Genomic DNA, 26,273 nt, shown 5'->3' with positions numbered 1-26,273 from the left:
TTTCTGTCCTGCAATGGCTTGGGGAGAACAAGATGGATTTGAGGTTATTTAGTGCCAGCTTTTGACCCAACTTTTCCTTGGAGGAGCTTTCCCGCTGCGGTGGCTGCAAGCTCACAAGAGCCCAGCCTGCATCTGACACGGGGACATTCAGAAATAGCTTCTTTTTAGCTTGTCACCGAAAAAAAATTGATCTAGAGCCACTGGGAGACAGAAAAGAGGGTGTCCTGTTTCCACAGCCACTTTGGATAAGGTAAGCATGCCGTAAATCTCCCCCCATGTGTCTCCATGACCTCAGGCACCAGTGAATTATAAAGGCTTAATGCAAACCCTCTGAAGCAGCAGTTACTTACACCAAATTTACTGGTCATTAATTTTAGTGAGGCCCCACTCCTGTATAATGAGGCAGGATAAGAAAGGAGAGACCGGTCAGGTTTTGCTGGGCCCTGGAGCCCCCTCCAGCTCCCCAGCTTTCAGCCCTAACCGCTGTTTGCAACAATGCACGGCCGGGCTGGGCTGCAGGGAGAGAGAAGAGCACCAACCCGGAGCTGCCCGTGCCCCCTGAATCCCCCCGGTGCAGCCACAGCCATCGCTCCCATCCCTCCATCGGCCCCGGTGCTGCGGATAAGACCTGTCCCTGCGCTGCCCGTCCCTCCCCGCTGCATCCCTAGCGTGTCCCACTTCAGCGGCAGCAATAAACAGCCTGACAATATTCAATACCTGCCTTACCCCCTCGGTTCAGGGAGAATTAGCATTTAAATTGAGGTGTTTCGGGGAGGTAAATCACACCAACGCTGGGGCCGCAGTGCCTGTGCTCCTCAGGGCGGGCGATGTGCCAACAAGCATGGTCCTCAGCACCATGCCCTCCACGCACCCTCGGACCGAGCCCCAAAACCTGCTCCAAAAGCCTCCATGGGGCTGGGAGCGACTGGGACCCCCTGTCCCGCACCCTCCACTCCCTCTCTCCCATGGGGCTGGGGCTGCATGGCAGTGAAGTCACCTGCTCTGTAACGGGGAGGTGTTGAAAAGGGCTCAGCCGACACTGGCGAAACGCCGTGGGCTCCGTCTCGGTGGCTTTTTGATCCCAGCACTGAAACACTAATCGTGGCACCACGCCGGCACGGCTGCGGGAGGCCCTCGGTGGCACTGCCACGGCTCCTCGTCCCTCATCGCACCCAATCTGGGGACACCGAAGCGTGGGAGGGGACAGTGAGAGCTGTGGGACCAGGCAAAGAGTGGTGGCTGTCACTGGGGACCACAGCTGGGAGCAGGAGCTCCAAACCCCGCTACTGCCTGTGCCACCGGGCACGTGGTGCCGTGCAGGGACCCCAGCCATGGCACAATGATGGTGACAGCCAGCAAATGACATCTGGACATGGGAGTTTAAGACCTGGGACAGCAGTGACAGCCAGACAGAAGGATGCAGGCGGTGGGAGCCATGCTGCTCCCTGGGAGCCAGGCAGGGAAGAGGATTCCTTCCTGGTGAATAGTTTATTCACCATAAAACAGGAATTCAGTTGATCCAAAGCTATTTGTCATGTCTGCTTGAACCTGTTGCAGAAACTGAGCAGAGATTTTTTTGGTTGTTGTTGCTTTTAGGTACAAAAGAGATGGAGGAAGATGAAGAGTTGCCACCACTGTGCTGCCACCACCTCCATATCTCCTGGGGGGGCCCTGCGCCTCCCCGGCAGCTAAAGGCAAGTCTCAACGGAGACTGCGACTGCTTTCCCATTCTCCGCTAGCGCACCAGAACATCCAACTCATTTCACGGTAACCCAAAGCATGCTGCTGCTGGTGTTTTCGTTCAGCTGTTGAACCAATAACTTGACCTTCTGCACTGCTCATGCCTGAGCCCAGGTCAGCAGCAGGACCTTTCCCCCAGCCCCAGGAGTTGTGTGCCTGTGCCCATCAGCATCGTGCTTTGCCAACGCTGGACCATTCCAACATGATTTTCCTACAAATCATGTCCAAACATCCCTCAAATGCTAAAGCCCACCTCCTGTCTGCACAGCCCCGGTGACACCGCCGAGCGCTCAGACAAACTCCACCAGCAGTGCCCACCACCATGGCACTGATGGTGAACATGACGTTCACCATCACAGAGAAAAAGTACATTCTCTCCTCAAGCCATTTCTAAAGGAAAGACACAGGAATCTGCTTTGAGATGGAGAGATGGAGAAGCCGCGAGTGACAGGAGCAGAGATCTCCCTCCTGCACCCTGGCGAGGCCTGGAGCAGGCAGCCAGCGGGGGGACGTGCTGCTGGAGGAGGTCCACCATCGGCACGTGGCTCTGGCCAGCAAAAGCAACGCAGCCCAGGTGGAGTGCCTGTGGCCATGCGGAGGGACCCCACAAGGATCCCCGGCCTCTCCCAGCTGCTGGCTCTCGGGATGCTGGGTCCCAGTGACATCTTCAGTGCCCATTTATCACCTTTTATTATCCTCCCTGCCCCACTCCCCATTATACAGCTATTTATTTATTCCAGTAAAGTGTGTCTCCTGTGGGTGAAATCCTGCAGTAGGCTGTGGATGTTTCTTCCTCTGGAGTGCCTGTTGGGAACAGGCTGAAACAGAGTGCCGAGTAAAAACAAATTTGGAAAGTTATGGTTCCCACAGCAACGCCTGGCGCCTGTGCAGCAGGCAGCACGCAGGCATGCAAAACTGGATTTATGCCTTAATTACAGAGTCGGGGCTGCAAGAGGAATCCCATTCAAAGCTCTAGTTTTCAGTCCCTCACACAACTTAGAAAATACACCGATTATCCCCTTTGGGATTAAAATTTCCCATGCTTAACCTAAGTTTAAAGGTGATTTTCTGCAAGAAGTTTTAAGAAAAGTAAAAAATCCCTATTTTAGAGTGAGAAGGTGAGGACGAAAAGCCAACACATCCCCAGCTGGAGGAAGGGAAGAGAGTGACAACCTGCCTCTTGGTAGCCTGTAACTCTGGGACAACTTGCTCCTGGAAGCCCACACTGGCAGAGAGCAAATCCGTCGGGAGGTGAATGCATGTGAGCTAGGAGACATGACTTCGTGCAGAAGCTGCCATCATTAACACTTGAACCCAGATAACATCTCCTAGCTGCATCAGGACCAGAGCCCAAAAACACCAGAGTGCACTGACAGTCCCTTCCTGCTGACAGAGCAGGACCCAAGCTCTTTGCATTTACTGCCAGAGACCTCCTCATTTGATGGATTGCTCACATCAACGACAAGCAGCAAGGAAGCTGATGAAATACAACCCAGTGTACGTCTGACCCAACGCCTTCCATCTTTAAGTTGCCATCTCCTTACTACTGTCCTGCTCGAGTCATGTCACATCGGTGCATCATGTCACTTAGGGGCATCATCACCAAGAACAAGCCCTTCCACACACACCTCTGCTCCTCTTATCCTTGCACTGGGGAAAAGCAAATGAGCAAGCTGCGAACACCTCTCTCCCTGCGTGGCTCTGCGTTAAGCATTTGTCTGATCTCGCCAGCGCGATAGGCAGCGGCTCCACCACTGCCCACAGCTGGATGGGTTTTGGCCTCAGCAGCCTTGTCCTGAGCCTGCAACCCGGTGGCAGAGCCAGGAGGACACGTCTGAGCCACGTGCCACCCTTCCTTGATGGGAAGGTCCAGAAATCACCCAACAGCTAATGTCGCTGATGAGAAATCTGCTGATGAGAAATCTGCCCGTTTGCAAAGGGCTGGTGCTGCTTAGTGTCTGCCAGGAGGATCTGTGTCTTGCTCCATGTATCTGCTCTTCAAGGTGTCTCGTTCCATTAGCTTTGCCATTGCTGACAGCCACAGGGTCTGACCTTGTCGGCTTCCATAAGCCCAGCAACTTTCAGCTTTTTAACGATTTGTATGGGGAAGTGCCATGAAGACAGACAGACCTCCTGGAGCAGCTCACGAAGCTTCTGCCCAGTGGGCTGTAGCCACTGCGAGATGATCTGGGGACGGTTTCTCTATGGGGACGTTTTTTCAATCCCTGAACAACCCAGAGCCGGGCTGGACGCCTCCTCTGAATGATTATTTCGGCAGTGAGCTGAGCCAAGGCTGCGGGTCCTCTTGCATGGGTTGTTTGGGTGCTGTTTGCAATCATTTCTCGAGCGTTGCTCAAGCAGCTCTGCGCCTGGCGCTTTCATTAGCATTATTTGTAACGAGGCAACAAATAACAAAACTCCCACTGACTTCAGAGGAGCCAGGACTGCACGCTGGGACTTCCCAAGGAACCGGCACGAGGCTGGTACCTGACTTGCATCCAGTTCCGAGGGGATTTAGGCACGGCGACCTGAAGCCCTTGGCCTCTCTGCACACCAGCAGCCCCTTGCACCAGCAGCTCTTCCAGGGAAACCCACAGCCCAGCTGCAACGCCCTGGGAAGCACAAGCACCGCCTTTTAAATAATATTTGCCTTTCCAATGTAAATGCAGACCCAGCTCTCTACTCAGCACACACATCCATTCTCTTTTAACAATTTGGGATCTTAAGCATTTTTTTTTTTCTCTCCTAAGCTTCATCATTAACCTTTAAGATGGAGATAAGGCGTAAGAGTTTGGAAAGGAATCAGGAGGGACCCTGGAAATGAGCCAGGAGCAGTGTTAATACTGGGCTACACATCATATCTCTTCAGTTCTTCTTTCCCCCCAGGGTGATTCGGACTGCTCTTGACTACCACCATGGTATTACAAACTCTAATGAGGTTTGGAAAATAAGAAACCCACTGCGGCGTGGGAGAAACTAATAGAAATTGTTTTGTCTTCTCTCTATTAGTCATTAGAAGCAGAGGAAAAACAGCCACAGGCAGTGGCAGGGCTGCAATATCACCACACATTTCATATGCTGGCACTCCGACAAAGTCATTTCAACGCAGTTAATGCTTCCGCTTCCCCTCCGCGCGAGGCCTGCCGTACACCAGCACGGGCTCCGGCTGCGCCAGCGTCCCTGTGCCAGGATCGACTGAGCTTGAGGTGACCCCAGTGGTGCCCAGTGCCTGCACAGGATGCTTGGCCAGCCCACGGCTCTGCCCAGCAGCAAGCCCGTCAGCATGGACCATCGCAGCTGCTGTGCAGCGAGCTGCTGTGCAAAGTCTGGCATCCCCTGGGGCCAGGGACAGGCAGGGAAGGCAAAAGCAGCACCTGGGCAGGGCAGCGCTGGGGACGCATCCGTAAGCAGCAGCTCCCCAGTGCTGTCAGGCAGCCAGAGCATATGGTGAATTAGCTGGGATTTGCGACCGCATCTGCAAAGTCACGTTTCTGTGTGCGAAGTTAATTACGGAAGCCATGAAACGATGTGCGCGGCGAGCCAGGGCGCGGTGACGGCACCTGCAGGGAACTCATCCCTTGCCATCCTCCCAAGGAAAGGCGGGCGCCGAGAGCCAAGCCCTGCTCCGGGGCTCAACGAGGTGCCTTGGAGCACCTTCCACTTTGCTTCCCTCCTCTCAGCTCTGGGGGCCATTGCACCCGGGCTGCGCAGCTGCCTGATGACAAGTGGCAGTGCCATCACACCTTCCAGATGTTCGCTTGCTGCCCGCGGGTATGGGCACAGCTGGCAAGTGGCACCTTCCCCCGGAAAGCCAGGGTGCAGGCACGCAGGCTGCTCTGCACGCACAAGGCTCCTTTGGCCCATGCTGGGGGAGAAATGAACTGGCACAAACGCTCCGAGCTTTCATCTCAAGAAAATTGTTATTGAAGACAACAGCTCGCGGAGGACTCCTCCTCACCCAGCTGCAATCTGGGCAGGGTGAGAGCATGACAGCAAGGGAGCATCACTGGGGGATGGGGAGGAGGGCGAGTGATGCTGGGTCGGTCCCCACGACCTGCTCCTGCATTCCTCTGCACTGAGCCATGGGCTCCAGTGTCCAAGCCAGGTCACATTGCCCAGGAACCGGGCATGGTGGAAGATTTAGGAGATCTCCTGGGTTATCCCACGTGCCCTACGGGTAGGATGCGGCAGGGGATGGGAGAGGTCCCAGCATAGCTTGTCCACCACCTCCACTGCCTTTGGTGGACAGTTCAACTGATGGGGCCCAAGCCCAAACCTAGCACGTGCCTTCAGGTTTACACAGTCAGGAGTTACACTGCAACACGGAGAAGGGTAAATCCCCCATCTCTGTAGAGATCACTTGGGATGGGAAAGAGCAAGACAAGATTTTCTGCTGCACCGAGGATTGCATCCAAGCCCTGCTGCTAACTCAGAAGCAGGTATGGCTCGACAGCTGGCATAGCTGCGGAGCGCTCAGATATCCCCATGCTGGTGCCTGCTCACGACTGCATTGCCTGGAGCAAGGATCCGCATTGCTAAGTCAATGTCAAGCCGATTTAGTCCTTGGATGGGGAATCTCCGTCGACCAGCACTGGCACTAGCGAGGAAGAGCAGTGACGGGCTGGTAAGTGTCAGCCTTGTCCCCAGAGGTACCGCCGGCGCCGTGTCCGTGGTGCAAGCAGTGCAAACCCACAGCCCGTGCTAATGGTGACCACCAAGGATATGCCCACAGCATGATGGAAACCCCTGCTATCACAGTTTAAAGCTGGGTGGTTACAATTCACTGCCTCAAACCCTCCCACCTCACTCTCTTCTTTCTTTTCTGCTGAACATAATCCTTATTTTCATGTGTCCCAAGTGGGTGCAGAGCCCTGTGCCCCAGCAGTGGCTGCACCCCACGTCAGATGAGGAAAGAAGGAGAAGCAATTCCTCTCTGCAAGTCTGTACACTACTGCAAGGCTATAAAGCCAATAAGGACCCCCTGGGATGAAAGGTACTCTATAAATCTGAGCTGTTATTATTATAAAACCAATTTCCACTGCATCTCTTAATAATGCAGATTAACTATGCAATAACACTAGCTATAATTAGTATCAAAAAAGTCAGAGATGGGAAAGGCTAGCAGGTCAGCCAGTCGGTCTCATGGACTGCTCCCCACACCACGGGGGAAGGGGGGGAACGTCCCGGGTGCCCTGGGAGCTCGGAAAAGCAAGGCAGGCTTGGCAGTGCCGGGCACCACGAAGGGAGTGGTGACAGGGAGGGGATGGCATGAATCACCGTGCCTCTGCCAAACCCAGGAGGGGAGCAGAGCCTCGCTCTCGCTCTGCAAGTGCCCAGCGCCAGCCTCCGGTCCCTCCTCTCCTGTGCGAGTCCATGTCCCCTCTCTCAAACCTTTGTCCTTTCCTCATGTTCAGGACTCGAGACAAGGGTGTCACCATCAGCTTTTCACAGGGTGAACCCTGGAGACCTCACTGAGCTCCCTGACAGCTGCGTGGGGGGACATGTGTGTCCCCTGAGGGTCACAGGCTGATGACAGCAGGGCAGGCTCCTTGCAGGAGGAGCCTGTGTCCCAGACCAGCTCCTCCAAAGGACGAGCATCCCCCAGACCCTTCCCATGCCCCACCCGAAGCTCCCAGCCCCAGGGCTAGGAGGCACGACCTTCCCGTACGCACACACGCGCGCCTTGCCCCAGCAGCGTTCCCGGACTGGGATCCCACTGCCTGCTCCCATCCAGCCCAAGGACCGGCACTACTCCAACCAACCCAGCTAACGCACGCAGCCCAAGCCCCGCTGCCCGCTGCCTTCCTCCACCTCCTGCTCCCAGAAACCCCGTCACCCTCCTTGCCTCCACGGTGCACCCGTGCAGCCCCAGCCCTTCTCCCCTGCCATCCCCGCTGGCACGGCAGCGCTGGCAGTGGGAAGGGCAAGAGGAAGGGCTCCCTGCCTGGGCGCAGCACTGCTCTGCCCAATTAGCGCTGCTGGGTGACAGGCTCTGTTTGTGCTGCGTGATTAGCTGTGGAAATGCAAATCTGAACTTCCTCCGCCGCAGCAGCTAACAAGATAATGAATATTTTCATCAGCTGCTGAGAATACAAACATCTGCGCAGACACAAACGTGCTGCCAGGGCCGGGGGGGAGCAGGGCCGCGGGGTGGGGGAGCAGCTCCCCGTCATCCCTCGCTGTGGGGGAGCAGCTCTGCTGCCGGGGGAAAGGAAAGCTCTGCCACCGCTGGCTGGTCCCCAAGCCCGGCAGAAGCCTGTGGGTGACACTCCATCAGCTCCGGTGGGTGCTGGTACCGTCTCCACCAGCAGTATCTCTGCTCTGGACTGTGCCTGTGTCCACAAGAGTGGCTTTGGGGTACAGACCCGCGGTACCCACAGCTCCCAGGGCACCACGCCAGCTCTGCCCTCTCACTGCCCATCTCTGGGGCCCGAGCTCACTTTTGAAACACCAACTCACCGGTTTGCCCAGCTGCCAAGCCTGCTTTCAGGGCATGGACCGAGGTGAAAGCTGCTTGGCTTTTCCTCGGCCTCATGATAAAGGTGGGGTGTTTGGTTGCATTTTTTTAACACTCACCTATTGTTTTGGAGCAGCACATCTTCACAAACTGCCCGGGGCTCAGGAGGGGCTGGGGAAGGAGCCCAAGCCCCAAGTCATGGGTGTGCAATTGTTTTTGGGCTCTGGCTGCGCAGGCAGCTTCCACCCTGCTGTCCCTCCTCCTCCCCAGGGCTCAGGCACATACTGGGAGCGGTGGGGCTCTCGTGGGCAATGGCCAAACAGCAGAGGCTGACCTCATGCAAGGTTATCCTGCTGCCTGCACAGACTGGAATGAAATGGAGCAGCTCAGGGGCACATCCAGAGCAGGGACAGGGCAGCAAGAGCAGGAGGTGGCTGAGAGAGCCATGCTGACGCTCATCGACAATGTGCTGGCCCGCTCCTTAAATCCTACCCACACTGGGTGCAGAGCGAGTCTGAAAACCTCTGAAAAACTTAAAATAACTCTATTACTAACATCTCAATCAGTGTATCTTAAAAACCATCTCTTCCGCCCTGGACCCCTGCATTGTCTTTAGGATATCGCTGGGACTAGACTTGCTTTTGTTTTGTTACAAGAATAAAAAACCGCTACCCATCCGGTGCAAAAGCGTGTGGCTGCAGGCTGTTGAAAATTCCAGCTCAAAGCCACGCAATCTGTTCTTCTCCTCGGTGGGATGCTAACTTTGAAATGGAGGAGGGCTGATGCACGCAGGATGCAATAGTAACCTAACTGACGGGGTGCTGTGCTAATTGCATTAGTCATTTATACACTGGATTAATAAAATCTCAATGCTTAGCCTGGCCAGTGAGGATGCGCTCAAAATGCACGGTGTGTGTCTATGTGCAACCTGTTGTGGGCTCTGAAAAGGGCTGGATGGACTCAAGAAGGCAGCCAGGATGTCCCTGACGCTAGGTTGAGAGGTGGAAAAAATGGGATTGAGGAAAAATGGCTCATTTTTTTAGGGGCCCTTGGGGGATTGAGGAAAAAAAGCTCAGATGGGGGCCCTTTGGGGGCTGCAAAGCCATTGCGTGTGGCATGGCCAGGTACCAGGACATCTCTGCTCCGCAGGCAGCATCCCCGGCTGGGAGCAAGCAGTGCCCCTGCATGGCACCTACGGGGAGCAGGGCAGAGAGCGGAGCATCGTCACATCCCACAACAGCTCCACAGAGCTGCTAAACTGCTAATGACCCCCTTACCCGCTACTGAGGACCAAGGCCTGAGGCATTAGCCTGGCTTGGAAAGTCATCATTGCTTCCAACTAGTATGTCTGAGGCTTCAGAGTTGTGAACAGGTAATAGAATTGCAGCAACAAATAATAAAAAGAGGAATGAAATGGAAGGCAGCCACTGGAAAAGAGATCCATCCGTTATCCTGGCCTGAAGGGTAATAGGTAAACAAGGCGTTGGGGTACCGGCTGGCGCCGAGCTCGCCGGCACAGGAATAATAAACAGCGCAATTATAACTTCTGTGCTTGGAGGTTTCACAGAGAGGGAATAAAATATGAAAAAATCAATAGCGTTAATTTAACTAGTTACAGACGTTACATTTGTGATGCCGCGGGGGAGGCAGGATGGCCTCGGGCGGCTGGCCCGCAAGCTCCAAGCCAGGAGGCACCAGCGAAGCCCCCACGCAGCCTCCCGCACTCAGATGCGATGCTGCACCCTGCGGAGCACCCATCCCAGCCCTGGCACCACCCTTGGCCGGGGGAGACACCGGGTGCAGCTCGCAGGAGGCCTGCCCCGGTGCAGGGGGGAGCGATGGGGTGGGGACATTTCCCAAAGCAGCCCCCCAGCAGGGACGGCGCCGAGCTGTCAGCACGCCCCACCGTCGCCACACTGGTTTATTAAGGACTGAGAAGCAGTGAGGGGAGGGAGTGACAGATTTAAAATTAACTTGCCAAACTCCCCATCAATATTATGACAATTCCCCGCATCGGTTCAGCGACCCGGCACGCTGCCTGACAGCATTAACGTAGCTGTGCAGAGGCAGAGACGGCTGCTGGGCTGGCAGTGCTTGGGGCGAGCGGGTGCCCGTCCCCCGTTCCTCCCTGCGGCACCCTGGCCACCGCAGTGCTGTGCTCGGCAGCACCAGCCGGTGCTCAGCACCACCTCCAGCCCACCCTTTCCCTTCCCCAAGGGTGTAAAGAAGTAGCAGCCCTGTTTTACAGGCAGGGATGTGAGGAACAGCATCCTATGAGGACTGATTTGCAGAGGGAAGGGTGTTTCCAATTTGCAGGAAGGTGCTCAGCACGGCACAGCAGCCCTGCATCCTCCGGAGCCATCCTCCCTGGTTATGGAAAGGGGAAAACACGCCGTGTTTACCCATTTTTTTGCACCAAGCAGTGAGGGAGCGCTGACAAAACCTCTCCCTGCTCCAGCCACCAAACCATTTTGGCTGCTTATCTGCCCCTAACAACCAGAAACTCTCTGGACTCGTTGCATCTCTGCTGGGGGGGATCAAACGGGGGCTGCGTAGGCGAGCGAGGTGCTCCCCTTGTCTCGGGGCTATGCCAAGCTGGAGCAAGAGCCGGGACGAGAGGCAGAGCCGTAGGCAGGGATGGGAAGAGACCCTGGTTAGGGCAGAGGGCTGCTCCCTGGGGAGCGCTCCACCACGCATTGCTCTGACATCCCGTTTGCCGTGCAGTAATAATCCAGAGAGTAAAGCTGGCTCCACGGGTAGTAATTTGGGGTTTCTCCATATTAATGGCATAAAAGCAACAGTCTGAAACTGCAAACAGCTCTTAAACAAAAATCTCTATTCCCTCGTGGCAAAGAGATGGCACAAAACAGATAAGGAATGAACAAACAACCCATTTGGAAAATAATACCCCGGTGATTTGGGGACGGCGCGGAGTTCGGGCTCTGCCCCACCATGAGGCAATGGGGGGAAAATCGCTCTAATCTAGTCTTTAGTGAGCTGGATCCACCACTGAGCCTCCCGGCTAGACCGAGAGGTGTGACTGGAATAGATCAACTCCAATCCCATCTACTTATTAACACTGCGCAGCATTTCGCCAAAGAGAAGAACCTTTTTTTAAAAAAAGAGAGGGATGCCCAGAAGAAGGTGGCAGCTCTGAATGTGCTTTCGGCTCAACGGTGGAAGGAGCGAGGGGGGTTCTGGTGTGTGATCAAAGACCTCTCCTCTGCCCCTCACCAAAGGGTCCAGAGAGGGACTGCGCGGAAGAAGCATCACCAGAGGAGCACTTTGATTTAAATGCTTGCAATAAAACAGCAGCAGCAATGACATGGTGCACTCGTCCAAGCAGGAACCTTGACGCTCGCTGGCTTGTCCAACAGGTCAGCCGACTACCCCAACCACCACAGCAATAATTAGTGGTTATTAAGCCACCTCAGTATGGAAAAAGCTGTCCACAGAGCTCCTAACTCATGGTGGCTCAAGCTGAGCTGCAGGGATGCTGTGGTGCTCACATCCTGCTGGGTTGTGGCTTCGCTATCACCGATGGATGGGGAGAGGGTTCTTGGCACCAGCACAAAGGGATGTGCGAGTTGGGACAGGTTCTGTGCAACACGACGAGGAGTTGCACCAGTGCTGGTGTATATTCGGAGCACGTATAGTGCACACAGTATGAACTGTTCTGGCTGCTGCCCATCCCAGGTCACAGCAGCCAGTATTTGCTTTCTCCATCCTTCCCTGGGGTGTTACCATCTCCTCGGTCATGCCACCAAAGTGTTTGGGTGCTGCCTTGACTCCCTTGGATAAAATGATGTGGGTTAAAGAGGAAAACCAAAATCTGAGCCAGCGCTGACTAGAACCGCAGGCTGGTCTCAGGTCTGGGACCTTCAAGCTGTGCAGCCCTCCCGCTGCCAGCCTGCTGTGCCGCATGCTCATGTCAAACGCCATCCTTACTCTGCGTCCTCAAGGTACCCGCTGCACATCCCCATCCTTTCGAGCTGGCCGGACACGATAAAGCCATCGGTGCTAAACCAGCTCCATCCCGGTGCTGTGCTGGGCCACGGCCGGGAGGACCACACAGCCACCAGAGAAGGGCAGAGGCTCTAATCAGCACTGCAGACCGATGGGTGGCAAAGAGACCACCCCAGCCCCAACAGGATGGAAATACCTCTGTAACTGATAGGTGTTGCCCAGGCCAGGGTGTGAGAGACGGCTTTTCCCAGCACAAAGGCTTCTTCCCAACGCCACGCTGACATGCCTGGCAGATTGAGAATATCCTATTTATTAAAGACACTGAAGATGTGGCGACATGGGAAGCAGACACCATTCAAAGGACTGTCACATCTGCATAGCTAAAGGATCCCAGCAGTTATAAATCCCTCTAAAATACTCAGCCCCTTGTTCTGATAGCAGGTTCTTGCTCCTACTTTGCAGAAACAGGCTTTTAATCCCTGGTATTAGGCAGCTTCCTGCTATGTTTCAAATGCACCAAATTAAGGGCTTCTCTAACAGCTGGTGTCTTAATGCTCAGAGAGGTTCTTGAATATCTATGAAAATCAGAGGCAAATTACATCTTTTAGTTAATAATTTCTTCTCCATTAACCTCCTTCTCTTCCCTTGTTAGGAGATGATGTAATGGTGCTTCTATGGCGTAACCCTCCGACACACCGGGCAGCCTGGCCACGGGGAAGGACGCTGCGCGTGGGGACGCGAGCCCTTCTCATCACTGCCCGGCACTTCTGGAGCCTCCAGGCTACATTCCAATGGGAAAGGGCAGCCATGCTGACCTTCCAGGCTGCTGAATACATTTCTGGAGCAAGACGTGCTGCCTCCTGCCAGGCTCCAAGCTCTGCTGAACCAGCGCATCACACGCTATAGCCTGCAACACACAGGCAGGCTTTGCAGGTTGCTCTTGTTTCAGACCTGCTTTCTCCTGCCCCGCACAGCTGTTAGACCTGGGACTAGTCCCCCAGCCGACACTGGGCACTGAAAACCCTGTTTGCGATGGCAGGGTTGTGCAGAAGACCTGGCTCCTGCTACGCAGACCCTCACTGGGAAAAGCTTCCCCCCATCGCACGCACCCCAGCCATCACCCACACAGCGCGGCAGGAGCAGTGCCAGCCGTGGGAAGCAGGACGGATCGCTAACAGCCCTTTTTTTTTAACCTGAAAACCTGTCAGCCATGAGCCCCAGGGAGTGCTTTGGGCTCTGATCCCTGGGAGATGCAATCCCACAGGGGTTTTATCCCAAGAGCAAAGAGGCCAAGGGCAGCCCCGGCAGGAACCGCTCCTGGTCCTGCCTGGGACTGCTCAAACCCACCATCCCTGGGATGCTCCCGGACAGCATGACTTGGAGAAGCCACATGGCCCAGGATAAACCAGACCCACAGACAACCTTGTGTGCTTTCCAGCTAGAATTTAGCCCTGAGGATGGGATATGTGTTTGCTTTCCGGCAGCAACAAAGCAGCCCTTAGACCCCAGCCCCAGCTGAGGCAGGGGAAGGATGGCTTTCCAACCCTCCTGCTTTGCAGTGCAAGCAAAGGGCAGGCTACAGATGAGCTGGAGAGGAAATTAAAGCCTCTGCAAAAGGAGGTTTGGTGCATAGAGACTGATGGCACAAACTGGGGCTAGACCTCATTTGGGGGGAGCCCATCCGGGTCTGGCATTCCCAAGCAACGGGCCTGGGGAGTTTTTGAAGCCCCCAGACCTGCTCAACCTGCCAGCTCATGGAAAATTTCAGCTCTGCAGCCCTAGCTCTGCTCTGATGGACCCATTGACACTTGTAACGTGGGAGGGAGAGAAAGCAAAGAGGAACCCACTGGGAAAATTGCCTTCGTGTACTGTCAATTCTCACTTCCAGCAAAGACTGCGGCTCTGCTGGCTCCAAGCACTCCACTGGCTGCGGCGTTCTGAGCGCCTTTGTGCTGGTGGAGCTCGTAATTCATCTGCCATCAAGAGAGCAAAAGGCCAGAGTTCAGCGTGAATTCATAGCTAGGAAGACTCTGCACTCAGCTGGGGAAAAAGCACCCAGAAAAACACCGTGGCCAGCAGTGATGAGCACCCACAACTCCAGCTAAAATCGGAGGCAGCAATGAGGTCTCAGTGCCTTAATAGGAAAGAAACCCTCAGTGCACTGGCAGATGCTGGGCAAGGAGGAGTCGTGTCTGGGTGGGACGTGGGCTGGATCCTCTCCTGACCGAGATCAGCACTGCTGCTTTGAAACTCGTAGGCCCACCTTGGTTTACACACGATCAAAATGTGGCCGTGTTCAGGAGAACGGAAGAAAAATAAATAAATCAACTCATTTTCCAGCCCTGAATTCAGCAACTACCAGCAAGCTCTCCTCCGTGAGCACGTAAAGGTGAAGACCTGGACTGTTCAAACCCTGCTCTCCCCACCCGCATCTGACCCTCGGCACTCCCCATACACCCAGGACGCAGCTTGCAAACACCCCCAGCTACCTGCTACTTGCACTCTGGTGGGGTATTTACCTTCAGCTTATTTACCTTACTTCTTATTATGCTATATCCACGGCTCCTCCCAGTACTATAACTGGGGGCACTGAATAAAACCAGCTCGCATAGGTTGGTAACACGCCAAAGGAAATGCTTGTCACGCTACACACAATTCATGGCCGAACTCATTGTCGCAGGATATTGCAGAGACAGAAGACATCAGCATTAAGAAAGAGATGAGGCAACACCACCAAGAAAAGCCCATCAAAGGCAATTAAACGCTCATCTACCAAGAATCACTGGCCCAGGAGGGTCCTGTGCTGCTGCCTGATGAGCAAGTAGGAAAACCATGGATGCTTGTTGTCCTCTTCCCCCAGGTATCTGCTAGTGAATGCGTCAGAGATGCTGTCTCTGCACCAATGGACCTTGGTCCCATCTCACCATCCCGATGTTCCCAAAACTAGGAGCAGAACCAGGCCATACCTGAAAGTCATCTGGAACACCTGCCCTTGGTTGACGTGCTGGCTCCTGTTGTTATAGCCGTGAAGCATCTCCCCAAAGAGGGTGTCATTGAACTTGGCATCCGACTTCAGGCACTTGGGGCCCTCGCAGATGTCAGACAGCATCAGGCAGGACTTCCCATCTGGGGCCAGCTTGTACTCCTCCACGCACCTGCAGAGCACCACAAGCTACATGAGATGGGCCAGGTGCACAGCGTGCAACCCCACGAGCCCTGCCGTGGGACGAGTGTCTGCCGAGCCTAGCCGAGCACTGTCAACACCTGCAGCAGCTGCCCAGGAAGGTGCAGAGGTTGCAGAGCCCACATCCTCTGCAGCGGCTCGGCTGGGCGACCAGCAAACGAGCGCCTGGCTCCCAACACCCATCCTTCCTGCAGCAGCATGACCCTGTCCGCCTGCAGCCACGCTCTCCTGCCTGGGAGCTGCGCCCGCGCTGGAGAGCGGAGCTGAGCCCACCCGCATTTGCTGCTCAACCATCGCTGACCGCCCGGTGCCCTCTGACGCTGCTGTGGTGCAGGTACATTCCCCAGGCAAGAGCAAAGCAAAATCAAGCTCCGGCCCTTTTTCCACCCAGTAGTGCCCTCCTGCAAGGAAGCAGCTCCAGCGTGGCTGCTCCTTTGCTCTTTGGTCCCACTTTCCAGAACATTGTGGGTAAGATGCGCATGCTCATCTTCAACGGACAATAAGGGAAACTGAGGCAGGCAGCAGGGATGTGACTTAACTACAGACACTGGAGACATCAGTGGCATCTTTTGCATTTGTGCTCATCCTGCCTCCCCTCCTTCCTCCGGCCTTTTCCCCAGCATTGCAGCTCCCAGCTGACAAGGAAACCTCCGTTCCCTGCCTGCCCCTTCCTCCCCGTAGCCACACCGCTCTGCTAACATCAATCCAACCTCCACCCAGGCTTGCTCCCCTCTCCCATTCCTCTACCGCATTTTACTGTTGCAAGCGAAACTCCCACCCGTCTGTCACACTTTTCCTTGCCTGTTCCCGAAGTGCAGCTCTGCCTTGAAAAGGGATTTAAAAAAAAAAAAAAAAAAAAAGGAAACAGTCTCTATCCTTGAGGATGGAAGACTGAAATGCAGATTCCCTGTGTGGTGTGGATGGAGACCACATAATGTCCCAAGATTTTCTAGACCCTCCCCACAAAGGTTGCTTGTGCCTATAAGGATTTCCAACCCCTTTCGCAGGCATGGCGGAGGCAACGTGCTCTCTCTTCGTGACTCAACTGCTCTGTGCTGCTAAACAATAATAAAAAAAGGTGGGGGGGGACACCCAACAAACCTGCAAAAAGGGATTAAAAAAAAAAGAGAGAAGCTGACAGGGGCAGAGCTCCCTGGGCTCTTCTTCCCAGGGGAGCAGCCAGCGGCTGGGGCTGCATGAGGTCTCTGCTGCTCCTGCAGCATCGGGACTCGACAGATGCTCTGTGGAGTTACTGTTAGGATGTTGTGGGCATTTCCTTCCCAAAAGGGCTGCTTTTCCCCTCCTTCACCCTAATCCTTCCCACAGGGATGTGCAGGAGGCTCCTCGTGTGCCCAAGAGCGTGAACCAGCCAAGGGATGCAATCTGCAGAGCCCTGGCGCCGGGGCCAGCGTGGGACGGGGTGGGTGATGGATGGCTGGCTGCAGCTGTGCAGCATAAAGCCAGATAATCACTGAGCTCCTTTTAGAACATACTGCAGCCAGGGAGATTTTCCTGAGAGAAAAAACTAAATTGTGTAGGATTATAGGATCCCCGCCAAAATCAGGGATGAAACTCTATTTTAAGAGAGGCACAGGGGAGGGGGAAAAAAAAAGTAGTATTTTTTTAAACAAATCCTCCACCTTCCCCCTCCAATACGCAATGTATGATATTTGGGTCCCCTCACAGTGAGTCACAGATCAAACTGTACCGTCACACAGTGGGGGAGAGGAGGAAGGTGCATCTGCTCACATTGCTCCTCACACTCGCATATGCTTTTGCCTGCAGGCAAACCAGGTGCTTCTGCTCCCTGTTGGAAGTTGGCTCCGCAAACAGCTTTTTTCTCGGGTGCCCAGCTCCCTTGCTGGGCATGCCAGCTTGGGGACGGCCGCCACAGGAGGGTTGGAAGGGATGGAAAAGGGCACGGGTTATTTAGCTGCTAGCAGGAGATGCAGGAGCGTTGGAGGGGACTCACCCACAGAACATGAAGATGGTGCTGGACGAGGGGTCATGGGGCAGAGGAAGGGTCTGCTGGAGACAGAGCTGCTCACAGCCGCCATTGAAGCCATCCGAGCAGTCGATCCCTTTGGAGTAGTCGTAGCAACCGGTGCCATCCTTCATGGGTCGGAGGTCCTCAGGGCACTGCAGCGAGAGAGGGGACACAGTAAGGTCACCCATGGGTCCTCACCTACCCTGGAGCCACAGCGATCCATGCGTCGTGCTGCTGAACTCTGTCTACATCTAAAGGAGATGAGTTCATCCTGAGTGATGGACGGGGTCCTGCACCACCTCACACAGCCTTTGGGGAAGGGTCAAGGACCACAGGGCAAGGACCTGGTCTGCTGCAAAGGCCACACTCCCCATCCTCCCTCCGGAGAAGGGTGAAATCCCTGAGGCAGCAAAATTACACAGTGATGAAGCCTCAAGCCAGCGTGGGGCGAAGCGTGACGACCTGCTCTGTAACGCGCTGGAGAAACCCTCTGCATTTGTTACCTGTTCCTCTGAGATGCCGAGAAGTCCGGTGTGACCCAGAAAAACCATCTCGACACCTGGGACCAACCCAGAAAACCATCTCAATGCTTGGGAGCGACCCAGAAAAGCATCTTGGCCCACGGGAGGAGGCAGCTGCAGGCAGGACTGGCCCGCGGTGGAGGGAGGACTGGGGGAGGACAGGATCGCAGCCCAGGCTCATCAGAACAGGTTTCCACAGCTGAGGGAACCACGCTGATTCACACAAGCTGGGGATCTGTCTCTGGGTTTTAATTTCAGTTCCCCAGCTGGCTTTCCTTGTCCCAAAAGATAAAAGCCAGCAGGCGGCAAATGCCATCAATAAATTGTCACCCAGATTAAAGCACTCTTCTATTCCACTTGCGTTATTTATCCCTTTCCGCCAAACACACACGCACACAAACAACAACAAAAAGGCCAGTCCTTGAAAAAATAAATAAATCTTGCCTAGGAGCAGCTCGCAATTAAAAATGCATTATGGAATTTCTTGAAGATGAGTTAGACTGGAGCTTGTACAGGTAGTGATGAAGGCAGGTTATAAATGGCCTCTGTCAAGCAGAAGAAAGGTTATAAAACCGCTATACTTTGTGCTTAAAAAAGAAAATCAATTTTCTGTGTGAGCAAAATGCTGTACATATTAATAAAAGTTCAGGAGACCCTGGACCCTGCGCCCGCTGTGACAGGCAGGGTCCCGATGGGAGATGGGCTGCCGAGCCTTGCTCACTCTTGGCTACTCAAGAAGCAAACTGCCCGCAGGGGACATCAGAAAGACGCATTAGGGAGTCCTGGCTCGCCTCATCCGAGCGATGAGAAGTTTCTCTCCACCTCCTAGAAACCCTGTGCCACTTCCCTACAGCATCAAAGCTGCTTCTGCCCCGCCTGCAGCAACCGCGATGTCTCAGGCATCCCCGTGCCTGATGTCCCTCAGACACCTCGCTGGCTCCCGTGCCCTCAGCTCTGAAGCTTGGGTGGACCTTGCAAACCTCAGCACCTTCCTTGCAGGCACTGGATAAGGTGGGAAGGTTGAGAGGCACACGGCTTTTCTAGCTAAAGGATGTTAGGACAAGTGGTGATGATTTTAAACTAAAAGAGGGTCAATTCAGACTAGATATAAGGAAGAAATTTTTTACAATGAGGGTGGTGAGACACTGGCACAGGTTGCCCAGAGAGGTGGTAGATGTCCCATCCCTGGAAACATTCACGGTCAGGTTGGATGGGGCTCTGAGCAACCTGACCTAGTTGAAGATGTCCCTGCTCTTGCAGGGGGGTTGGACTGGATGACCTAGTGAAGGTCCCTTCCAACCCAAACCATTCTATGATTCTATGTTGGCAGCAAAGGGCTCTGGAACAGGACGCTGCCCATCTCTCCAGAGCCGGCAGGGCACAGGCAGGGCCCTGGGAAACAGTAACCCTGCCCAGGCACGAAGCAGCAGAAGACATGGGAGCAGGAAGCCTTCTAGATACATACACAGAATAAATATGAAGGAGGAGAGGACACTTAGAACAATCTGTGCTTTTCACTGCTGAGCTGCCTGGGAAACAGGATCAGGATAAGTGTGTTTGTGAATCCGCAGGTACAACACTTATCTCCTGTGGTCTCCTCTGCATCTGCTGGCCCCACTGTAAGAATGAGAGCTCTGCAAATTGGCAGAAGCGCATCTCCCCGGAGGACACGGAGGGCTGACTGCAAACAGCATCTTCCACTCCACACACTGCATCCGCCTCTGCTGCTCTCCCCACGCCAACGGGGATGGGGAGGTCTGGGACTCTGCCCAAATCCCCTCTGGAGCTCCCAAGGGACCTTTTCAGGGTGCTGAAGGCAACCAGATGGAACCTTAAGTCAGCAGAAGCTACAGGATCACAGCCAGGGGATCAGTCACGGCTTTTCTTGAGCTGTCACTTGGGACTCTTGCCCTGGCACTGATCCGTGTGCTGAGCTCAGCATCTTCCCCAGCCCGCAGAGGAAGATGATGGCTCTTTCCCCAGGACTGGGTTAGCAGGTCACTGAAGCCCTCCGTCCCTTAGCCCCACTCTGCTCGAGGTCACCCTTGGGATATTCCTCCAGTTCAGCTTTTAATCACCACAAAGCGTGTTTCCTTTCTGTTTGTAATTATGCATCCTAATACGCATTAATTATGGCAGGCAAATAGTTCGGCACAAAATTTGCAAAAGAAAGCACCCCTCCCCTCCGCACCCATCCCCGGCTCACGCGGAGCCGGCTCTCCAGCCAGCTGTAGCGTTGCAGCAAGAAGCTTTCCAGGGACAGAAAGCTTTGGTAGCTCACACACTAACGCGGGAGGTGTCCCTGTTTGGTGGGGCTGGGGATGACAAAGATGCCAGGGATGACGAAGGTGCCAGGGACAGTGAGCCAGGGGAACCGGCAAGCTCTGTAATTAGTGCCAGCCAGCAAAACGAACAGGCACGCAGCAGGAGAGGCACTGCCAGCCGCCTACGCGGAGGCTTTTGCAGGGATAAATAGGTGGATGGGGCACCTACTTGGCACAATAAAACTTTACTACAGACCTCCCTACCCCTGGAGCAGAGGATTTGCAATCGGGATATCCCACGAATAGATCAGAGCAGGGCTAAAACTAAAGCCCATTTGGGTGCAATATGTTCTTGCCCACAGTAGTCAGAAGTGACCCGGAAAAAAGCCGGCTCATGCTAATCCCGACTCCCCAGGCTGTGCTGAAGGGTCGGTCTGGGCTCCCGGGTGGACTCACAAAACCGGCACTCGCTCTGCATTTGCTGGGCTTTTATAAAGGACCAGATCTGTTATTGCTGACATTGATTTGTCTGGCTCGGGCAGCAGAGAACCAATAATTACGGTGAGTTTTAATCAATCCCCCATCAATTCAGCTGCAGTTCAATTTGCGATCTGCCTTGGCAGTGACACAGGATGGGGGCCTGTGTCGGAAAATGATTAGAAAATCAATAAGCAACTCAGCCAATAACTCTGTCTAGGCGATCACGGGTGACACGTCCCTCCCCGATGGGAGGAAACCTGGCGAGACATGGTGCCCCAGCCCCCGGCCAGCCACCTCTGTGCAACCCTCGTCCAGATATGGGATGGATCCATTTAGCCAGGGAGGCAAAGGGATCCTAGTTAGTCAGCTATTCAAAAGAAAGAGCTGGTTTTGGTTTGCCATGTTAGACCCGCACTGCTCAGGAACTCGCTTCAAACTCCCAGACCATCCTTCATCCATGGATCTGACAAGGAAAAATATCTCACAGCTTGGGAAGAGGGTTTGCTACTTAATGCATGCTATGGAGAGGAAAAGGGAGGTAGGTGGAGACTCCAGCTCGTGGTCTGCTCCAAAAAGCCAGGGAGAAGCCGTTACCATACAAATGTAATTCCACTCCCTTGCAAATCCACTCTGTCTACGCAGGAGTGAATTGGTTTCCCTGTGATGACAGCCAGCCCTGAAAATTGCTCTTGGGATTGAAAAGAAAACTTACTTTCTTATCTTCTTCTGCATTAGCACTGATAATACAGATCCTGCAGGCTAAATGTGACCCACAGCTACAACGCCCCGACCCTGCTGCTGCCGATAGGTTTGCGAAGGAGGAACCACCGGCAGCTTGGCGGGGTTTGGCTGATAGCACAGCCAGGCACCGGCTCATCCCCTCCCAGCCGCGCCGGGCAGAGCACCCAAGCAGCCTATTTTTGTGATTGCAAACGGACTCCAAGTATGCATTGGGAATGGATATGCTGAATAAGAAAGTCCTATTTTTATCTGGTTTTGGAGAAACGGGCTTTTTTCCCTTTCAAATGACATCTCTAAGGTGACACAGAGTGGCAGAACCTGCTGCCACATGCCCGCTGCCACCCCCGGGAGGCCGCCAGAGCCAGCCTTGCCGGTGCACGGGGCCACGGTTTGGAGTGCATCGGCATGCCCAGCACAGCGCATGACACCGCATGGCCTCCTGCCACCGGGACTCGGCACAGCTCCTCCGCCCACCGCCACCGACCTCGGCATGGCCAGAGCAAACGTGATGGAAGGAGGATCGTCTTCGAGGGAAAGCAAGCAAGCATCCGCTGAAACCCGTACAAGATTGTGTCTTAGGGAAAGAACTATCTGGACAAGTCTCTGTTTGCGTTAGTGAGCAAAGGACCCTTTATTTTTTCCCCTTTCTCGTTTACAAAGCTCATTAGCAGTAAGAGGGGTGAGGGGGTCACTGGAAATAACATCCAAGTCTCATTACTGACACGGATCCCCCAGACGAGAGGACACCAGCTCTCCATCTGAGCTGCCTGCCAGCGTTGCTCAGCTCAGCTCCTCTCTTCCATTATTAAGTTTTAAAAAGAAAATATTTAATAAAGCATTTCTGTAGAGAGTAAACTGCCTTTTTTATTATTCCGCTCTGTTTTCTCAACAATAGCAGCCTTTTTGTCAGAGATAAAAGCCCAGAATTCTCCCACGCTGGGGTGTCAGAAGTGATGGTCTGGGCGCAGATGAGCCTGGCTCCTCCCCGGCTCTTTGAAGCGGCACAGGGAAGCTGCCACCAAACCCCTGCTCCCAGTGCCACTCCGGGTCCCACACCCCCATGTCTGGATGCGTCTGGAGGCGAGACCCAGGACCCCAGCCCCGTGATCCTGCCCAGTGCAGCTCCTCCAGCTGCAGCCCCAGCACTGCCGGCCTCAGGCTGCAAAATGTGCCGGCGGCTCCGTGCTGCAGATGCATCGAGTGCAACGACCAAAGGCCCTGATAACCCCCCTTCGCTTAGAGGCATTCTCGCTCCTCGCCAAGGAACCTCTTCAACGTGAGACAAAAATATTAATCTGAGGCACTGCTGAGGTACAAGCAAGTGCCAACATTTTACTGAGCTCCAAACTATGCACTGGCATGTATTTTATTCGCTTGTTGGAGCTCAGAAATTATACAAATGCAGTAAACTCCTCTGTATCCTTTTTTTTTTTTTTTTTTTTTTTGACAAATTCGGCTTACTCTGCCTTCACTTTCTCAGCCCAGAAGGTCCTGGGCAAGCAACACTCCTCAGCAGCAGCAGAACCAGAGTCCAGCTGTACACAGCCCAGTCTCTACAGGTGACATTTATCCCTCCTGTCCTAATATTTTGGTAAAACGGGCCAAAAAGCTGGTCGCTAAAATGCCCGTCGGCTCCAGGCAGTCTCTCTCCAGGGCCACCCCTGCCTCGCCTCCTCGGGGCAGCGATGTCCTCACCACCAGCACCCCGGCCGCAGCAGAACCCTCCCTGGCACCCTGCTGCGAGGGAGCATCCTTCCCAGAGGGAAACATTACAACTGTTTTCTGAAATAACAGTCATTATCTTCCCACTCTTTTTCCGCTCCCTCCTTTCCCCCTGCTTCTTTTTCCCTTTCAAGATCATCAATCATTATTTTAGCCTCAGAAAATCAAACCCATCTGTCTTCCAGGCTCCCGAGCACACGCAGTGATAGCTCACGCCCCTCGGCTCAGTCCCCCCGTGACAGTGGGCTGGGGGCTCCATGGAGGAACCGAAGCTCCGTGCAACGAGGCAGCATCGCATCGCCTCGCGTCCGGCCACTGCACAGCTCTCGAGTGGACCCTCTCGGGCAAGTCACTACGTGTATTTTTTGCTTCTCAACTCAAAGTGGGATGGACTTGTTTCAAGCAGCTGGCGGGATGCTACGTACATAGAAATAAGTGCTCAGAGCTCCTGGAGCAAGGAAATCAAGCTAGTGGAAACCCTCCAGCTGCTTTCCTTCCAGGAATCACCAACAGCCCATTTTGGGGTACACTGGCGTCTCCTGCCCATCAGGGCATTCCCCCTTCCTCGCCACAGTGGAGGCTGGCACCTCCAAAAACCTTTGGGAGACCAGAAATTCAACTCCTGCCCCACCTGACATCCAGGGTACAGCCCAGACACAACACTACATGCCAAATCCTATGGCCCAAACCAAACCCAGAGACCCAACCCAGCTGTGACCACAACACCCGAAGCATCCCAGTCTGCTGGGGAGCAGAGGGGCAAGGGCTGGTGCCAGCCAAGCTCTCCGAGGAACACCACTGAAAAAGCCAATGCTGGAGAAAATGGGGCTTTTATCACCCAAACTACTTCTTCCAGTGCAGGCAGAGACCTCCAGCTCACCTCGGTGCTTCCTGAGCTATTCTACTTGCTTTTAAATTTGGCCACCGCTTGCCAACATGGTGCAAACCCCTTCTGCAACACTGAAAGCAAAGGCAGGCGGGCAGCGGGCTCCCCACCTGCCCCTCTGCTCCCTGCCACAGCCACCTACCGGCCCCAGCGGCTTTTGCCATCCTTTGCTTCTCTCTCTTCCTCAAATCCCATTTTCATCACAGGTAGTTACCGGGCTTAACGAGATAAATCTGAAACCACAGGCTTCTTGGGAGGGGGCTTGCTATTGAGCTCAGGGGACTTCTGCTCCCAACCATAAGGAGTCATCTTCTGCTTCAAGGAGCCAGCTAAGCTTTAAAGGGATTATAAGAGAATTGTTTCCTCCCCATCTCTCTCCCTTGCATGTGCATCTCTAACATAATTAGTGAGGTGCCTCGTAAGGCAGGGACAGATGAGTTTTTATTTTTCAATGAACAATTGTCTGTCAGAAAAATGCAGATTTGATGAAGCTTAAGTGCTTTGTGGGATTCCATCAATTACACCTCAAAATTCATTGGGAAATTAGGAGAGCATTTAATTTTGACAAGGTTGAAATGTTTTGGTTTCCACCACCTAATTTTGTTTTTATTTCAGGCTGTACACTGGGATAATGCAATATATAACAAAACTCCAGATGATGATGTTGGAATTAAACATTTCCTCCCTCCTTCTCAGAAAGGAGATGTTTTGAACCAAAATATTTTGGAGTTTTCACATATGTGGGCAATTTCTGCACAGCATTTTGGTTTGGGTTGAAACTCCCAAACACCCCATTTCTCCCCAAGAATATCAGTTCTCAGCATCATCCACTTCGTTTCGAAGCACCTCCACACCCACGTTGGTCCCCAAGCCACCCTTGGGTGACTTGTGCTGGAAGGAGGAGACCGACATGGTAGCCACTGCCCTGTTCCTTCATTTCTAATCCCATTTCTCCCTGAAACGGTTACACTCTTTAATTAAGCTGTTTTGCTGCCCCGCTTTGCAGCGGCTAAGGAACAGCCCATCGTCTTGATGTGGAAGAGAGCAAAAGAGAAGGATTAGCTCCAGACAGGCTGCGCTAAGGCTTATACGCCTGTGTGGACCATGCCAAATTTCTCTTCCTTCTCTGTCTAAAGAGGCTGGGACCGACACTGCACCGGTGTCACCATGGGCCACAACTTCATTAAAAGACTCTGCAGTAGATGCTCTCCCTTCTGCATACTGCTGAGCCAGACAAACTCCCTCCTGCCTGATGGGCTGACCCCCTGCCTGGGAAGAGGAACAGCTCACATCATGCTTGGAGCCAAAATATACTTTTTTTCTCGCTCAAATTAGAAATAAATCTGTGCTAGAGGAACCCCAGTCAGTGAGCAGGGAGATGGTGATGATCAGCAGGATTTCGTATCTGTGCAGAACAGCAGCACCCGCTGCCTGGGCTCGGTGGGCTCTCCTACCTCTTGCCAACACCTCTCCCAAGATGGGACGGCTCCACAGCCATGCTCTGAGCCCTTCCACATCCACCTGTGCAACATCTTTGGCCTTCATGGCACAAGTCACTCTCTTCTGACTTAAAGGACTAACTCACCAACATCTGCAGGCATCACAGATGTTGCAGAACCATCAGACCACACCACCTGCACCCACCTGCAGCTGTGCCACTGCAGAAAAGGGAAATGCAGCAGAGAAACAAGGGGCCTAATTCTGCTGCTACCTCAGCGTGGGACCCCAAGCTGCCTTCCTCACCACCAGCTGGGCAGCTCATGCCCTCCTGCACCTCCAGGAGGTCCTCACAGTGATGAGACCCCATCCCGAGAGGCACCACAGGGCTCAGACACATACCTTCACTGCATGCCTGTACCTGCCGCTGCCTCCCGCCGCAGCGATGCCGAGCATGCCCAGCATGCACTGGAGGGGCACCATCCACCTCCTTGCCCAGCTCACATGCTAAGATCAAAGCTCACTTTCCTTGGGAAAAAAACCTCACTCCTCTTATTCCCCTGGGGCTGGAATCCTGCCTCGCCAGGGCTCCCAAACAGGCACAGTTGTGAGGCAGCAGATACGAGTGACGCCCCCCACTTCTCCCCAGGCAGATGAGAGGACTGGCATCAGTGAGCAAAGCCAAGCTGAGATAGGTTGGGAAACCTCAATTTAAGCCACGTTACAGGTGTTTCCTTCAGTCCCTCAGGGCCAATTCACAGGTTTTAATCTCAAATTATAAATCACCGACACATGAGGGTCAACCACTTTCCCTTCTGCAGCATCCTCCCTCCTGGCTGAGCAGCTACCACCGTGCTGGTAGAAGGGATCAGTGATATATATTCCTGT

The 26,273-nt window shown here is 54.1% G+C and overlaps 1 protein-coding gene across 3 annotated transcripts in view; it reads right to left on the bottom strand.

Moving 5' to 3' along the window:
• The window catches only part of ASTN2 (astrotactin 2), a 365,413-nt gene that overhangs the window by 136,694 nt on the left and 202,446 nt on the right, over positions 1 to 26,273 (bottom strand). For all 3 annotated transcript variants that reach the window (XM_072883508.1, XM_072883509.1, XM_072883511.1), the window contains 2 exons: positions 17,320 to 17,486; positions 15,130 to 15,318 (listed from right to left, as the gene is read on the bottom strand). In XM_072883508.1, the coding sequence (XP_072739609.1) occupies positions 15,130 to 15,318; positions 17,320 to 17,486 (356 nt within the window). The remainder of the gene's footprint in view (positions 1 to 15,129; positions 15,319 to 17,319; positions 17,487 to 26,273) is intronic.

This window comes from Ciconia boyciana, chromosome 18, assembly GCF_034638445.1.
Source record: "Ciconia boyciana chromosome 18, ASM3463844v1, whole genome shotgun sequence".
NCBI classification, from domain to species: Eukaryota; Metazoa; Chordata; class Aves; order Ciconiiformes; family Ciconiidae; genus Ciconia; species Ciconia boyciana.
The sequence above is the reverse complement of the archived record's forward strand: the minus strand, read 5'-3'. Positions and strand labels throughout refer to the sequence as shown.